Source organism: Anas acuta, chromosome 1, assembly GCF_963932015.1.
Source record: "Anas acuta chromosome 1, bAnaAcu1.1, whole genome shotgun sequence".
NCBI classification, from domain to species: domain Eukaryota; kingdom Metazoa; phylum Chordata; class Aves; order Anseriformes; family Anatidae; genus Anas; species Anas acuta.
The window spans coordinates 29,911,550-29,928,529 of NC_088979.1; the positions used below are offsets into that span (position 1 = coordinate 29,911,550).

The following is a 16,980-nucleotide window of genomic DNA, read 5'->3' on the forward strand; positions in this document are numbered from 1 at the left end:
CTGGATGTGTGTGGATTCACACCTTGGTCCCCTCCTGAAAACAAAACCCTCTAGAACAAAACCATGGTATCTTGCTGGGCACCATTCACCTGAAGAACATTTTATATCAGACAGCATGGATGTGTCCAATTCATTCAGCTTTTGGCATGTCCTGTCTGCACAACCACACACAAAAACATGGGAGACAAATCTTGAGGCATGCAAAAATTAATAATAATGAGGTGAAGAGTCAGTGGTACTTTTCCTTGGAAAAGTGTGGCATGTGGAAAGCACAAGCTGGATGTCAGAATGTCACAGAGAAGGGGATATGGAGCAACACAAGCGATCTGAAATCCTTGGATGGATCAAGTGTTAACCAAAGAGGTAGAGACCAACAGTGGGAGATGGAGGCCCAGTCAAGGTGCTCCATCTGGAACTAGAGGAACATAGCAAGAAGGCATCCATCTCACTTGCTGTTTGTTCTCTCTCTAGCAAATACCAGCCAAAGGATCTTTTCTGCTTAGGATTCTTCCATTTGGACTTCACAACCTCGTTGCCACTCTTGAAACCAGCTTCATGCCCAGCTGTGAGGTGCTGTAGGAGTACTGAATGCAGAGCACACTGCTGGACCTCTGTAAATGTGACAGGGTCACAAAACCATCGTGCTTGCTGTTCTTTCTTCTGTCTGTGGTTCATAGCCACAAGGAAATAAAACAAAGGCTCAAATGACAAAGTAACTTGTCAATATGAGAATGTCCAAAATGTACCTTATCCTTTCTGTGCTGGGTGACCTCAATATGAGCAGAACCAGCCCAGAGACTTCTGTCATATTGACTCAGCCACCGCCAGCTTGGGGCTGAGGTGAGAGGCAGCATTAAATTTTAACCACTCTTTAAATAACATTTTTGAAATCAATAATGTGGGTCCTGAACCCTGGGCTTTCCAATCGCAGTGGGTTTCATTGTGGATGCTGTGAAGATGAAGTTTTACTTGCTCCTTTTTACCCTATTCAGCTGGATTCAAGAGAAGCATGTCTTTGCTCATTCAAGGTAAATACCTCCTGTGGCTACCGGGCTCTCGGCATGTGGTGAGTGGGACAGGGAAAACGTTGAGGTAAAGTAACTCCAAGTTGCGTAGGAAAACATTTGGCAAAGGCTGACATTTATTTATTGCTCTTGTAATTGGGTCTGTGGTTCAATTTAATATATAGATGGTGGAGGAAATGAAATTATTCTAAGTCTTCTTTGCATCCATAAATCCTATGTTTTTAATCATATTAAAACTATTCTTTTCAGTCTAAGTGCAAATCAATTCTGTTCATTCAGTGCTTTCGAATGCCAATAAAGGGCATTCTGAAACTTAATGGGAAAAAATAATTTGCTTCGTCTGCCTTAAAACAAGACTTTAAATGAATTACTTCTTGAGGTAGAAAGAGAAACCATTTCAGAAAGTGCTAACAATCTGTTTTCTTTCTAAAGCAGCTTTTATGATTGTTTCTCCAATCATAAATCATTTTTGAATAACCATTTTGTATTTGTACAGTGTTTCAGATGCAGCTTTATTGTTACCTATCGATAAACTTCAGAAATACCCTGCAACCAAATGCTTTGTTAAAACATGAGAACATATGTCAGAGAGGAAGACAGCCAAAGTGCTTTTATTTTCTATATGGGCAGCTGGCTTTAAAACCTTCAATGTCTTAATAGGTAGAACTAAACAGATAAGCCCCTCATGTGGGGACATTAAGCAAGCTGAACAAGCTAGAGGAACTGTGATTAAGCACAGCCTGCTCCCAGAACCCAAATTCCTACACAAGTAACAGTGAATTGGGTCTCAGGGCCCTCTGTTACTCTGCACCCCTAGTCAGTAGCAGGACTGCGATAGGTCAATGCTTCTGGAGTTTATGCCTTAAAAACAGGATCGTTCAACTCTGTTTCACATTGCAATCATATTTTGTTGTGGATTGCTACAAGGGTGTGGGGTTCGAAGTAGGGGGACAGTTAAATAAGCTTGTAGGTGAATTCAGCACTATTGTTGTGTGCTGCTTGGAGGTCCATTTATTTAACATTTAAATAAAACACTGAATATGTGAATATTCATGTCCTATGAATGAGAGCTATGAGTATTTGCTGCTAGCCTCCAGCTGTCTGCCACGAACCACACTCACCTGAACTATTTATGCAACAAACTGTGGGACAGAGGTACACACCAACCTCCTCGTTACGGCACCCTCTGCCACGTCAGGCCATGGCAATCGTAGGATGAAACCGCATGCAACAGCCCTTTTCTGATCTCCCCTGTGAAAAGTCTCTCCCAGATATAAGAGGGCAAATTCATTTTTAAAATAGCCCTCAACACAAGTTCTGGCATGCACTTGTCTAAAGAAGAAGGCCAAGTGCCAGACCTGCCTGGCCCTGATTGCTTTCTGATGCTCCACCAAATGATGGCGGAGGCAAAAATAAGGCTGGCATGCTGTTGGTTCTGCATGAGAAGCAGCAGTGATTGCGTGGAGCTCGGCTAAAAGTAGAAAAGATGAATCACCTGGTTGCCAGACGCTGTCGTGTCTCCGCTTGAAATCAGTCACAACAATGACTTGTGGCAATCACATTACACAGCTTGAAAATGCTTGTTTTGAGAGCCCTGCCTGTTTTCTTTTCAGAAACATCTCTTCAGATAGGGCTGGTGGGGAGTTAGTGCCTCTTTTATGCACTGCCACCACTGTATGCCAAATGACTGACGGGATGAGAGCCACCCCAACCCAGAAAATGGAAATAAGGGCTTGACATTCCTCTGAGTCTCCTCCCTCTGCATTCTACGCATGAATTACTTTAAATATCTGTTCTATGCAGTGTTGAACTACATGGCTTGCAGGGCACTGAAGATCAGGGGTGGATTTACCATGTAAAGCGGTATTTTTCTTAAGGCAGCATTCAGATGATAAAGATCTCTTCAGAGAGATAAGTACTTCTCCCCTCTCATTTGCAAATTATGTGCTTCTATCACAACTGGTCCGCACTGGCACAGGGGTGGAAAACTCTAAATCCTAGAGTCATTAAGGTTGGAAGAGACCTCCAAGATCATCTGGTCCAACCATCCCCCTACCACCACCACCCACTAAACCATGTCCCTAAGTGCCAGGTTCAGCCTTTCCTTGAACACCCTCAGGGATGGTTCTTCTCTAATTCTTGCCAACCTGTGCATGAATTTCTCTCCTGTCACTAATGGTGGAGTCAGGCATGGAGTAGATGGGAAGGGCCATCTCTCTCTACAGTGAGTCTGGACCATTGGGTTTTCAAGGAATATAAATTAATGGGCAAATAGTAGGGAAGACAGTGGTATAGAGCACCTGAAACCAGGGTAAGTGGCAGATGGAGAAAAAGTAGATTAGGAAAACTGGAGTGAAGTAGGAATGGTGATAGCAGTGGTCTCTGCACATCTACCAAAAGTTGTGCTGGGCTTCTGCAGCAAGATGGGAGGGTTCACATCTCTGCTGAAGAGTGGTTGATATCAGGAGAACAGCAGAGCTATCTTCTTGGTCAGGGCTGGTTTTACAGCCATCCTGCTGCACTCTGGATCAGCTGGGAGTGAAAGCTGTGGTGCTGGTGCCAGCTCCCAGGAGCAATCTTGGAGTACTGCAGTAGATGCTAGCTACCAAAGCCCTGCACCAGCCACTCAGCTCTTGCATATATTTGGCTGATTGGCAGAAGAAGGGCCTGGAAATGAGCTCAGCATCTTCACTGTTGAATCTTCTTTGAGTTCTGGATGGCCAAGTCAGGGAAGAGGAAGGTCAAGGCTGCTTCTCTAGTTAGGCTCCAGTTTCAAGTACCTGTGCTTCACCTGAATACCCTTGTTTTTCAGGGATGAGGTTTTGTGGGCTTGCCCACAAACTGACGAACAGGTTGAAGCCCTTCAGAATTTACTGAACACCACCGAGGTAAATGGTTCCCTGTGGCTCTCTCATCTCTAGGCCAAATTCTTCCACAATAAATAAATAAATAAATAAATAAATAAATAAATAAATAAATAAGAGTGCACTACTTTTTTCCCCACTAGTAGAAAGATTTATCCCACTTTCATTCTTCTGTCCTAATGAAGCAACTCAACAAATACTTGGCATTTATCACTCTGCTGCCCCCTAATTTACATGATGAGAGCTCTACTTCATAACATTATTACATCAGAGCTCAGATTTCTGCAATTGATTTTGTGTATAAGACACCATGGAACTGGTAGAGCACAGTAAGTAGAAAACACATTTGCTAGGGAAACTTAGTGCTTCAACCCAATGCAATGTTTACCTATATGACTTGCACAGCTTTAAAGATCAGGGCTGGATTTACAATATAAAGTGGTATTTTTATTAAAGCAGCATTTAGATGGAAAAAAAATTCTGTTATGCAATACTTTTTATTATTATTATTTTACTCTGTCATTAAAGAAGAGAGCATTTAATTAAAATGAGGCATCTCTACCTCTTCAAAAGCATTTCCCCAATTGCACCCTCACTATTTCAAGCCAACACTCTGCATCAAGAGGTGCAACCATTCCCTCAGCCAACATATTTACAGGATGAATGAGGACATGTCTTAGATGACTGAAGATTTTAACGGTGCCTATGCCAAGTCTTTCTCTGTCTTTCTTAGCTCCTATTAATGCTATGTCCACCCAAATTCTCACCTGTCTCCTGCTGGCCCTCCTAGTTTCTTATTCTTCCTTCCAGTTCACATAAACCTTGATACCTTTCTTTACTCTTTTCCGCCTCCACAGGTCAACTCACATATTCATCTCCTTTGCTGTACTAAAATAGATCTCCTTTCCTCCATCTCCTTTCCTCACCTCTGTTATTCTTCATTTGCTTGCACACAGGAGCCCCAAGAAGCCATGAAGAGAGGGGGAAAGATAGAGAGAAAAGGAACAGGAAAACGAAAGACACATATGGCACCTCCCAGTAAATATTCATGGTTAAAATCTAGCCAAAAAAAAAAAAAAAAGGAAACAACTGAATATTGGCATCTTACACAACAAATCATCAGGCTAATTGTAGGTGTTAGTCCTGCAAAAGTTGGAAACCAAACATCTAAAACAAAGGAAACACTATCTGTACATCACACGTGTTGCACGTAGCATTCAGCAGAAGACATTATATGCTTCTTATGAGTGGTCTCTTAAATTGAAAATGTATGCTTTGATAATTTTCAAAGTGCTTACAAAATGTTAATAAGAATATTTTTTTTCTTTCCTTGGTAAAAAAAAAAAAAAAAAGTAAAAAAAAAAAGATTAAATGTTCCTGGAAACTTTGCAGGTCATCCTGTGGCAACCCGTTGTGGTTGAATACATCAAGAAGAACATGGAAGTCCATTTCTATGTCGCTGCCTCCAGCATAAACAGCACAAAAGCTAATTTAGAAAAACTGGGAATCCAGCACAGGTATGTATTTATTTCTTGTCATGAATATTTCAGTAAACTTGATTGGCAACACTGTCGTTTGTCAGGAGTTTGTGCCCTTTCTTTGTTTTTCAGAATTTTGATGGGAGATTTTCAAGAACTTATCAAGAAACAGACTATCAATGATACAATGAACTCACGCATCTCTTCATCGTACTATGAAACCTACCACTCTCTGAAAGAAGTAAGGTATTGTTGTACTACTCTGTAGATTTGTTTAAGGGGTGAAAGACCTCATGGTTGAGAATAGAGACAGGGAAAAGAAACCATCACCAGGTAAATAATTATCATTGTATTGTTCAACCACTGAGAGCTGTAATTAGTGTAATGCCTTTACAGAGAAGGAATGAAGCACCAGACAAAACCTATTATACACACATTACCTCAAACCAGCATTCAAAAGCAGCCTGCTCAGAACTGAAATGCAGCAGTGAAGCACCACGTAAATATTTCAAACATGAAGTGAATAATATTTTAACTAAATAAAACTAAAGAGGAGTTTCAAGGCTATACCTAAATGGTGTTGTGACTATGTCTCATCATTTGGCTCAGGAGAAGTCAGCCTGGAAATCGGCCAGTGGTCTGAATTGCTAGGGTTTTTTCAGTGGTGGTGGTGGTGGTTTTTTTTACCAATCAGATGAAGAGGTGGGAATTTGGGAAAAAGAATGACGTCAGGTCCAGACTACTTTTAGGAACACGGGAAAACAATAGGGAGAAAGTCCTTTCACAAACTGCTCTACTCCATCTTTGCAGATATATTATTGGATGGAAGAAGTAGTGCGAGTCCATTCTGACCTACTTGAGAAAATATATATTGGATCATCATATGAAAAACGACCACTTTATGTTTTGAAGGTATGGCTTTGACTTACTGAGAAATCTTTCCAGGTACTAATGCGAGCAAGTGATGGGTGTTGACCAAAACACTTTCTTAAATCTATACTTAAATGCATATTTCAACAATGTGTAAACATTTGTCTTTTTTAGAAGTTTCCTAAGTTCTTCTGATATGGTGCCATTACGTTTGACAAAGGCATTTGACCATGTTAGGTTCCTTGTTGGGTCACAAAAAAGTCACCACATCTAGGCCATCATCCAAAGGCATGCAATACTGGCATGGGAGATAACCTTCCTCTGCTGCTCTGTTGCTGTCCTGGTTTCAGTTAGAACAGAATTAATTTTCTTCCTAGTAGCTGGTGGAATGCTGTGTTTTGGCTTAGGATGAGAAGAGTGCTGATAACACCCCAATGCTTTAATTGTTGCAGAGCAGTGCTTATACCAAGCCAAGGACATCTCAGCCTTTTGCTCTGTCCTGCCAACGGGCAGGCTGGGGGTGCAGTAAGAGCTGGGAGGGGACAGACCCAGGACAGGTGACCCAAACTAGCCAAAGGGGTATTCCATACCATCTGACGTCATGCTAAACAATATATAGGGGTGGCTAGCCGGGGGGAGGGGGCCGGACTGCTCAGGGTTAGGCTGGGCATCAGTCAGCGGGTGGTGAGCAATTGCATTGTGCATCACTTGTTTGTACATACTATTATTACTTTCGTATTATCACTATTGTATCATTATTATTATTATTGTTATTATTATTTTTGTTATTATTATTTTCCTGTCTTATTAAACTGTCTTTGTCTCAACTCACGGGTTTCACTTTCCATTTCTCTCCCCCGTCCCAGAGAGGGAGGGGGGAGGGTGAGCGAACGGCTGCGTGGTGTTTAGCTGCCGGCCGGGTTAAACCACGACAGTTGCCCTGTGTAGCTGGTGATCTGATGTCTTGGAATCAGGGCCTCGTGCAGTCTTGGTTGTTATGTTAGCAGTATGGATATGAATATGGCCCTCTGACCATAATGTGAACATAAATGAGAGCAGCAACCTGGCCCAGGGTCAGTCTAAACACTCCCTACATCACAGGGACTTCTTTTTCCATCTTAGTTACCCTGCTCACTTTCACCTATATGTGATATTCTTCACAATAGCTATTTTAACATTTTGTTTTGTTTTGTTTTGTCAGCTTTCTAAAGGTCAGGGAAATCCCAAAAGTGCAATATGGATTGACTGTGGTATCCATGCTAGAGAATGGATTTCTCCTGCCTTCTGCCTGTGGTTCATAGGCCACGTGAGTAGATATCATACTTGGCCACCGTTTTCAAAGCAAAGCAAACTATCTTGCTGCCATTTACCTTCTCTTCCCAATTGCATTCTAAGCTCTGTAATGTCTTAATCCACCTACTTCCACAACGCCAGCTCAGGATTTTCCCCAAGATGTACACGGAGCAGTGAGTGTGTGTATGTGTGTGCATGCCAGTAGATGGAGGGGTGTGTGTGTGAGGGAGAGAAAGATACATGGGTTAAATGCAAAAGAGTTCAGATGTATTCTCAAGTACGTATTTCAAAGTGGAGTCTCAGCAGAGACTTTTAAAGATATGGAATGGTCAGGGGTGGAGAAGACATGCTGTGAAAAGCAAATATTAGGTAATCTGCCAGAGCTTTGTCTATATTGCCTCATGGATCCAAGGAGCGATCCTGGCTCTGTATCATGCAGTGCATGGTGGCTCATATCCATACTACTCCAACTGGCACTGCCTGGAGTAGATGAAAGGACACCTTTCACAAAAGCCAAGTTCACAATAAAAATAAACTAGATGAGACTGAGACTTCAAAATCACCAGCACTGTAGCCACAGCATCAGCATAGAGGTGTCCTTAAAACATGAGTTATGGTTTGTCCAGGATATCACTAAATCCTGATGGTGATGATGATGACAATAATAAAAAGAAGAAATACCTTTGTTTCTGTCCTCAGCCACAACTGTAATGCCTCAATGACTATAACATTTTAAAGGAGATTGCAGGAGTTTGGGACAGACACAGCGAATGTACCTTATGACCCATTGATAATCCCAGCCTTCAAGGTTCCCTTGGAGAGAAATGCATTTGCCCTTTTCACGGTGCTCCAAATAATTACCAGCTACGCTGTCAGTTTGCCGGTGACAAGTCCCTGCAGCATTTTTTCAGAAGTAACAAGCTGAACATTTAGCTTCTCCATCCCCTTGATCTAATTTACATGCTTTAAATCCAGATTTTATTTCTATATCAGTTTGTGAAGTAACATTTTAAAATTGGATATTAATACAGGTCTGCGCACACACTAAATTCAGTAGCTCTCTCTTGAAAATACAAGGCATTCTTTATAATGCTTCCACTCTTTATCATTTAGTTTTGTTGTTAGATTGTAGGAAGATTGACATTTCTCATTTAAGTCAAAGTACATTGCCTGAGGAAAACTGGGAAGGATTTAAAATGAAAGAAAGTGCTTTAAAAAAAGTATAAAGAGGAAAAAAAAAAAGGAAAAATATATGATTAAGGACTTAATCTATTCCAATAGAACAAAACCACTTATCTGGGTTAAAATTTATCCCTGTGTGGTAGACCAACAACCAGGCTAGGTATCACTAAAGCCTTCAGAACAGGCGGTGAGGCCAAATTAGCAATGTAGCTCTTGCTGGCTCCTTGCATACACATGCACTGAACTTATATGAAACTAGCAGAAATAACGTTATATACAGCAGCCACTTGAAATGTGATTTGTTATTTTTGTGCTTGCTTTATTTGACGCTACCTTGCTGGTATTTTGGGTGGGAGAAGAGTTCCTACCATTTATACAAGCAGCAAAAGCTTAAGCCTTCAGACAAATAAGCTTTAATTCCATCTCATGGCCACCTGCTAAAGCTCAAAGACTGCAGTGTATCTCACTGACTGCATCAGTTTGCTTCTTCTCCTCTCCCCGCCACTCTGACTAAATCGCTCTTTGGCTATTTAGCAGTTTCTGTGACGTGATACGCCTCCATCAGCAGGTAGACCGGTGCGATAATTGCATGATTATTTTACATGGGCCTTCAGTTGCCATCCTAGGAAGGTAAGAAAACCTCTGTTAGAAATGCCTTTAATAAGTTTTCCTGTGTTTTACAGGCAATCAATATGCATGAGAGAGATCAGACCATGACGACACTGCTGCAGCATTTTGATTTCTACGTCATGCCTGTGATAAACGTGGATGGCTACGAGTACACGTGGAGCCATCCCTCTGTACGTACAGATTTTTCTGACAGACTGTGCAACGTACTGACATGCTGTTTATGGAAATTATTGTTGTGCATGTCCAGGGCATAATTTCCTTCCTGGAACCGCATGCCCCAAGCCCTTAATCTGTGCTTGCAGTTTCTGCATCTCTGCCTGATTTAAACCACAACAGAGACTGTAACTAATTGGTATTTGACCCATGGTACCTTTGTGTTTTCCAAGCTGCTGGAAACGCATTTAGAAACAACTAAATCTCATTCTGGGATGGCAAAGCTTCCAGCTGTCAGGGAATGCCTTTGCAAGGTTGCAAAGCCAGCACAGACCGAATAGCACACTGCATCAGATAGACCACAGCCAACAATCCACTCCTCCCTCCTGCACGATAGCCCAGTTCTCTGAGCACATTTTGTTTCAGACAAAGGGAGGTACAACAGGTATCTTTAATCCAGGATTTTATTTATCAGTTAGGAACTCTGAGTCGCTGAGTGGTTTTTGTTTGTTTGTCACTTTTTTCATGTTTAGGCCCTACACTTAAAATGTTAAAAGGTTAAAAAATAAGTTCTTCCATTTCAGATCTTCAGTCCAGTTTAGCTTGTATTTGGATAGCTACACACATACATCAAATTTCCAACTTTACACGTGCTGCTAATGATGTCTACAGAAGGATTAGATTTGGATTTGTAAACTCACACACCTGGCTAAACAGTGTGAATTCTCCTCCCCTTCCTTGGTCCAAATCCGTTGATATCAGAGCACTTTTCATCCTCTCCAACACTTCCATTTATCATCCAGCCTCACTAGCAATCAGACTGTGGTTTTATAATATTCCATGGTCTTTTACCCCTTCACTGGCATGTAACCTGTAGAGCTACAAGTGGGAAGTCACATTTAACCAGCAGGGGAGATGCTGCCATCACTTTTCTCAGCTTTTTTTCCTAAACATGCTTTACGTGTCTCCTTTCACAGAATCGGCTGTGGAGAAAGAGCCGCTCACAGCACGGTAACAACAGGTGCATCGGTACTGACATGAACAGGAATTTTGACGCGCAGTGGTGCGGTATGACACCGTTTCCTTTGTCTTGCACCCCTGTCTCAGTTTCAGGCTGTAAAATTCTTAGCTTTGAAAACATTTTCATACAAAGACAAACGCACCTAAGCACGTTTACAAACCTGCCAACACTTCCCCACTTGAGATACCTATTTTTGGGACCCAGGACTCCCAAGACGTTAAACCAGTGACTAACCTCTTCCCAGCATGATGACAAGAGAGAGGGGGACCAGGACCCTGGACCATGTCCCTTGCATCACACTACAACACGCCTGGCTGTGGGGGAGAAGGAGGACAGAGGGACGAGGTGTCCCTCGCCAAGTCACCCAAAGCCTACCGCACCACCCAGTGGAGTACCCAGGGCACTGTATGAACGGGGTCACCTCAGTCATCCTTCAGCAATGCTTAAATGACCAAAATTTCTTGGCTCTCAGCATTTGTTGCCAAGGCTATATCACTTTTACTTACCCACGGGCACTTTAGTACTTGATAGGTTTTTAATATTCTGCAGAACAGCTCTCTGAAAACCCCATAGATCAGGTCTGGCCTCACTCAGCAGTGTCACTAATGTCCTGCGTGACTTTCAGCAAAGTAATGAGACACGTTTGGAGAGACCTGATGAAAGTGCCTTAAACGTGGCAATTGCTCTGATCTTTAAACTCAAGAGGGGAATAGCATTCAATCCCTTTCTATGCAGGGTTTCTATTCTGTGAGAGGAAAAGGCACTTTTAACAGTGAAGTCAGGTATCCCAAACAGGCATTTGGGGCATATCCTTTAAACTAACACGTTTGTTAGTCCACTGCTGAACTGGGAATTAAGATGTCTCTTTATCATGGAGAAGAACATGCATTTTTTCAGGCACAAAAATGTGAAGTTTGGGACCAAATACATATGTTTAAAAGTGATATTCACTATAAATATGCCAAGAAGAGAGGTCTGAAGAAAGTATGGAGAAATAACAGCAAAAATAACCTATGTGATACACATACGAGTTTCAGGGAGAGTTTATATAGTGTGTTTAACTTGGCAAACACTTTTGGTGCTCAACAGCTTCTGAATCAGAGAAGTGATTCTACTTTAAAAAGAGGAGAAAAACACAGCTTAAAATGTGCTTCTTCACTAAAAGAGTCTTTGGGCAATCTGTACATATTTTTACAGGACAACCCTGAGTGTTTTACCTTAGTAACAAGGGAAATAGTCATACTATTTTCAGACATACTACGATTGTCTCTTAGACGTGGATGAAAACACAGAGGAGAGAAGCCACAGCACCTTGCTGGTACATTGGAGAGAAAAATCTGCACCAATGAATCTAAGCACCAAAGCCACACGCTTACAAGGTCTTAGGTAACTGTAAGGATTATCTAAGTAGAAAACCTTAATAACTGTAAGGATCTCCCTAGGTTTCTATTCCTTTTAGTGGCACACTCAGTAGCATGCTGAAAAACAGTCATGTTTTTCCTAATTAGCATAAAAATGCTGTTTATAGAGGAACAGATATACCTTTGTGTGGCAATTGATAGCAGTGGTTGAACAGATTTTATCCAGAACATACTAACTGTAGGATCTCCATTATTGCTGTGGCTGTGCAAAGTGTCAGGAGTTCAGCAGGATCCTTAGAAGAGCTAAACTGGAGTTTTACCATTTTATGGTAATGTTTTAACTATTTTTAGCTGTATTAGTTGAATACCATAACACAACTGAGTTCATGGGAAATGACCACAAATTCACAGGTACCTGTAATTTAGTCTTTACTCACAAATTTTTAAACAGAGAAGAGCTGTTGTCATTATGCAAAATGCTCAGACTTTCATTAGCTTCAGACTTGCTTTCAAATATACTTAGCATCATGGCAAAATTCCAGGTTTTATATCTATGCATTTAATTAGAACTGTACTTCCCTGATTATCTGTTCAGAAACAACCTTAGGAACAGGAAAACACCCCTCACTATTTTTAGGAAGAGCAAAAATCACTACTTAATGAGCTGATACAATATGGTTTTCTTTTATACTAATGAAGCTCAGATTTACTCCATTAAGAGCAATGATCTAACCTGGAATTTCCTCTGTGGAACTAAAATTGGCTGGGACTTGGACTTAAGTATTTCTCTGTGTTTTCCATACTATTTTCTCAGTTGGCTGTTCTCAGCACAACTAAGAATTTAGGAAAGCAGACAGAACAATCATCCAATAGTGCCAGCAAACAAATCCTTCATTGCTTTCTTCCTTAGGCAGTTACTCATGTCTGCAAAAAACAGAATAGCGTAAAACTTAACGTAATGAATTTGGTCATTTTTGCACGATTTCACACAGATGCCATTTCCCTTTTGTCTATCACAATTACATTTTACCCAAATACACTTGTATTGAGGTGTATTTTTGAACTTCAGTAGGCTCGGTGCTGTGACCACTGCCCTGGGGAGCCTGTCCCAGTGCCCAATCACCCTCTTGGTGAAGAACCTTTTCCTAACACCCAGTCTGACCCTCCCCTGATGCAGCTTTGTGCCTGTATCATATGATAATCACTAGTGTTGATTTTACTCTGCAGATGCATTGGCATTATTGATTTCTGGAAGATGGACATTTGTTAAAGCATCCCTGTGCCCAGTGAAAGATTTTTGCATTTTAAAGTACTGAATGAGCTTTATTCCTGCATAATATTTAAGGATAAATACTCAAGGATAAGATACTTATTTAAAAATCAGATTGTAGCAAAGGGATTTTTTTTTCAAAATTTATTAAAACGCAAGGAGTTAACATTTAACAATAAATGTCCTGGTTGCTTCCAGAAACAAATTTGATCTTCTTGTCAAGATACCCAAAATGGTGAACCCTAGATGTCTTCTTGGTAGTTTGCTCCAATGTATACTTTTCTTCATTCTTAAAACTCTGTTACACTACTTTCAATTTATTTGTGTTCTTTCAACTTGCAATCAATAGTTGGCTTTCCCCCTGAGATCAAACATGCCCTTAGAATTAGGAATCTCTTCCCTGTAGTACTTCTAGATTTCAAGAAGGGATCTCGCAATCCTGTTCTTGATTAACTTGTAGAAATGGGAGCACTTTCATCTTCTCCTCTAAGACTTTTTATCCAGTCTTTGAATCATTTTTTTTTCCTTAATATTTATTTATTTATTTATTTATTTTTTTCCACGGGAATATAGTAGGAGAGAAATCTGAGTAGGTTTGCACTGGTCTTTGCAAGAATTAGAGTTCTTTCCACAGCATGGCAGAGTCCACTGTTTCTTGCATATTGGCACCATACTCTATTCTTTCATTAGATGAACAAGAGTGCAGAAGGGAAGAACTTAAGGAGTAAAGGGAAGAACTTAAGGAGTAACACTGCATGCCCTTTTGTTACAGGTAAAGGAGCATCTCCCAATGATTGCTCTGAGATATACTGTGGACCCTATCCAGAGTCTGAACCTGAGGTTAAAGCAGTGGCTCGCTTTATCAGAGATCACAAAGACATCATTAAAGCATACATAACAATGCACTCTTACTCCCAGATGGTATTGTTCCCATATTCTTACACCAGGAAGAAAAGCAAAGACCATGATGAGCTGGTAAGTCTTCCTGCTTCCTTAAGTTTCACGTTTATTTCAGAACCTCTTACCCTGCTTGGTTATGCTTGTAATAAGGGAGTCACAGTATTCTGAAGATCAAGAAATTGGAAGTGAAATTTCTCCTCTTGAGAACTGAAAGAGGTCTGGGCTGGTCTAGCAGTGTGCAAACCAGCCAGCTACTTTTGGAGACTGGAAAAAATAAAATATTTATCCCAGACTGATAGCACGTCATCAATCCCTGATACTTTGAAGCTGTTGGTAAAAGAGTGGAGTGTCAGTTCTTTGGACAACTGGAAAGGACATTTGGGTAAATTCATAATGAAGTCGTGTGGTTTGCATGCACATAATCTTACATGACTATGTTATATGGAAGTACTTGGTTGTGTAACTCTGAAAAATAACCTCTACATACCAAAGCAATGAGGTGTTCTGGTGGATACTTGTTATTTTTATTAAAGGTATTTTGTGAAGGATACTTATCTTAAAATGGTTCTACTGGTAGGATGGATACCATACCCTGCTTAGGCAGAATTTTAGATCCTTGAGCCACCAGACCACATGGTAAAAACTCTTCTAGAAGACAGGCAGAGCACAAAATAGAAAAAGTAGCCAGTGCTTTTCCCCAGTAACTGGAAAACTCTGAGTTTCCTGGATCTGGAAAGGAGATCCAGGCTAAAATGGGACTTCTTAAAACAAAATAATTAAGCTATAAAATTAGGTGCATAGCTTAGTATTTTTAATTTTTTATTTTTTATTTTTTTAATGTAAAGTCTTCAAGCTCCTTAGAGCAAGGAATTCCCTCTCCTGCACTTCATAGCCCACTTTGGGTGTTCCTAGGCTCCAAGTGCAGAGGCAACACCTTCTTTTATTTGAAACAATGTCTCCTGCACAGCACTAAGGAGCAGAAAATTGTGTAAAGGGGACCATAAATCTGATTTTCACGCTCTGGGATTTGCCATATGGGAAGACAGCACATGTCTGAGGTACACACATCATTTCATGTGTCACATGAATCCTTACATAGCGACAAACAGGAAGAGAGTTTAGAAAGATATAGGATTGACATTTGCATATACTGGCAATGATCCACACTTACTGCTGTCATTTTCACTGCTTTTTAACCTTATACATCTCCCAGGTCACTTAACATATACGTTTTTTTTAATCTTCATGTTCTATAGATAGGAATACTGTAAAAAGTGCACATGGAATGCATTGGAAGCATCTTACTTTGAAAACAAACAAACAAACAAACAAACAAACAAAAAAAAAAAACAGCCCAATGTAGTGTTTCCATTGGTAACCAGTGCCAGTGTGTTCAGAAGAAATAAAAAAAAAAAAGTCAGTAATGTAAATATAGAACAAAATAATCCCAAACAGCATATGTTCTTATGCTGTCTTGGTTACTGTTTAATTTACTGAAACAAAGTATTTTATTTGCCTGCATTAAAAAATGTATTTGTGACTGTAGAGCAGAAGGAAATGCACTAATTCTGGGCCTTCAGTCCTCTATGTGGATTAAGAGCAGAATTTCCTCAATGCAAATCATGTGCTGCTGGTTTTGGTCAATAGTACATGAATCACTATTTAAATACTGTGGCAAAAAAAAAGGAAAAATATGAGACAAGTGGGAATATATAGGTCCCATCTATATTTTTTATCTAGATACAACAGAAATGGAATCTGTAGCATGGGTTTACACTGAAAGTTTTCACCATACTGTTGCTTTTTTATATTTGTTTGTTTGTTTGTTTTTTAGAGCCTTTTATATGCATATTTAACTAATTTGAGATCCAGAGCAGGACGTAAATAAATCTTAACTGAATATATATTAACTATTATCACAAAGCTTTAAAGCTAATAATGTTTTGCTAATTTCAGGAAAGTCTGGCAAAGAAAGCAGCTAAGGCTATAAAAAGAACAACAAATTACATTTATAAACTTGGTACTGGTGCACGAACAATTTGTAAGTATGACTTTTTATCACAACAACAAGCATGATAGCATATGCTTGTTATCTTCAGGACACAGCTTTTGAACAGAAAATTGAAGTTATGGTTTCAATTAACTTATCTTTTTTTTTTTTTTTTTTCCCTTCCTTGTGTAGATTTAGCTCCTGGAGGTTCAGATGACTGGGCTTATGATCTTGGAATTAAATACTCTTTTACCATTGAGCTTCGGGACACAGGAACTTACGGATTTTTGCTTCCTCCTGAAGAAATTCGGCCAACTTGCTTAGAAGCACTTTCTGCTGTCAAAGAGATTGCGCAGCATGTTCTTCAAAACTTGTAAAGTTTTATATAATTTATTCCAGCATGGCTGTATTTAGTTAGGTCACATAACAATAAAAAGACTGCTGCTTTACTAGAAGTATTTTTATATAGGAGAAAAAGGAATAACGACACCCCATACACTTCATTTTGGAATACCTCAAGCTTCTTTTACCATACTTCCACACCTATGAATACAACAGTAGTTCAATCTCTGTAAGAAAGGCACTCAAGAGTCTCTAAGAAGTCATTTTAAATACTATGTATTAGTCCTAGCACTGTAAGGGGAAAACAGTATTGATAATTTTATGTCCCTTTAGATGGTTGGAACCCCAGGTGCTGTAGCATCGCATGGGCCTCTGATCCACATGCAGCATGCAGGGCTGCCCCTACCTACAGAAGAGATTCCTCCATTTGGTCATTTGTGCTATTACAGGATCTTCTGACTAGAAAACAATTCTATTCAGTACTTCTACTGTCAAACTGAAAGGATGTTCACATGAGAACTTCTTGCTGCACTTTTAGATAAAGGCAAGGACACGCAGACAACCTCATCACTGATACGAAGTGGGAGCTGCCTGCAGGCTC

At 40.2% G+C, this 16,980-nt stretch overlaps 1 protein-coding gene across 1 annotated transcript; it reads left to right on the top strand.

The window, feature by feature from the left end:
- The first annotated feature begins 872 nt into the window (after window positions 1-872).
- Window positions 873-16,486, top strand: CPB2 (carboxypeptidase B2). Its single transcript, XM_068674985.1, has 11 exons — window positions 873-1,028; window positions 3,838-3,913; window positions 5,282-5,406; window positions 5,500-5,608; window positions 6,178-6,279; window positions 7,439-7,543; window positions 9,396-9,512; window positions 10,473-10,563; window positions 13,920-14,122; window positions 16,004-16,088; window positions 16,230-16,486. The coding sequence occupies exons 1-11, from the start codon at window positions 958-960 to the stop codon at window positions 16,412-16,414; spliced, it is 1,269 nt and encodes a 422-aa protein (XP_068531086.1). The 5' UTR covers window positions 873-957; the 3' UTR covers window positions 16,415-16,486.
- The last annotated feature ends 494 nt before the right edge of the window (window positions 16,487-16,980 follow it).

Coding starts and splice junctions, on each gene's coding strand:
- CPB2 (XM_068674985.1), top strand. CDS start 958: ATGAAGTTTTACTTGCTCCTTTTTACCCTATTCAGCTGGATTCAAGAG. Junction 6,280..7,438: donor GACCACTTTATGTTTTGAAG/GTATGGCTTTGA, acceptor TTGTTTTGTCAG/CTTTCTAAAGGTCAGGGAAA. Junction 10,564..13,919: donor TTTTGACGCGCAGTGGTGCG/GTATGACACCGT, acceptor CTTTTGTTACAG/GTAAAGGAGCATCTCCCAAT.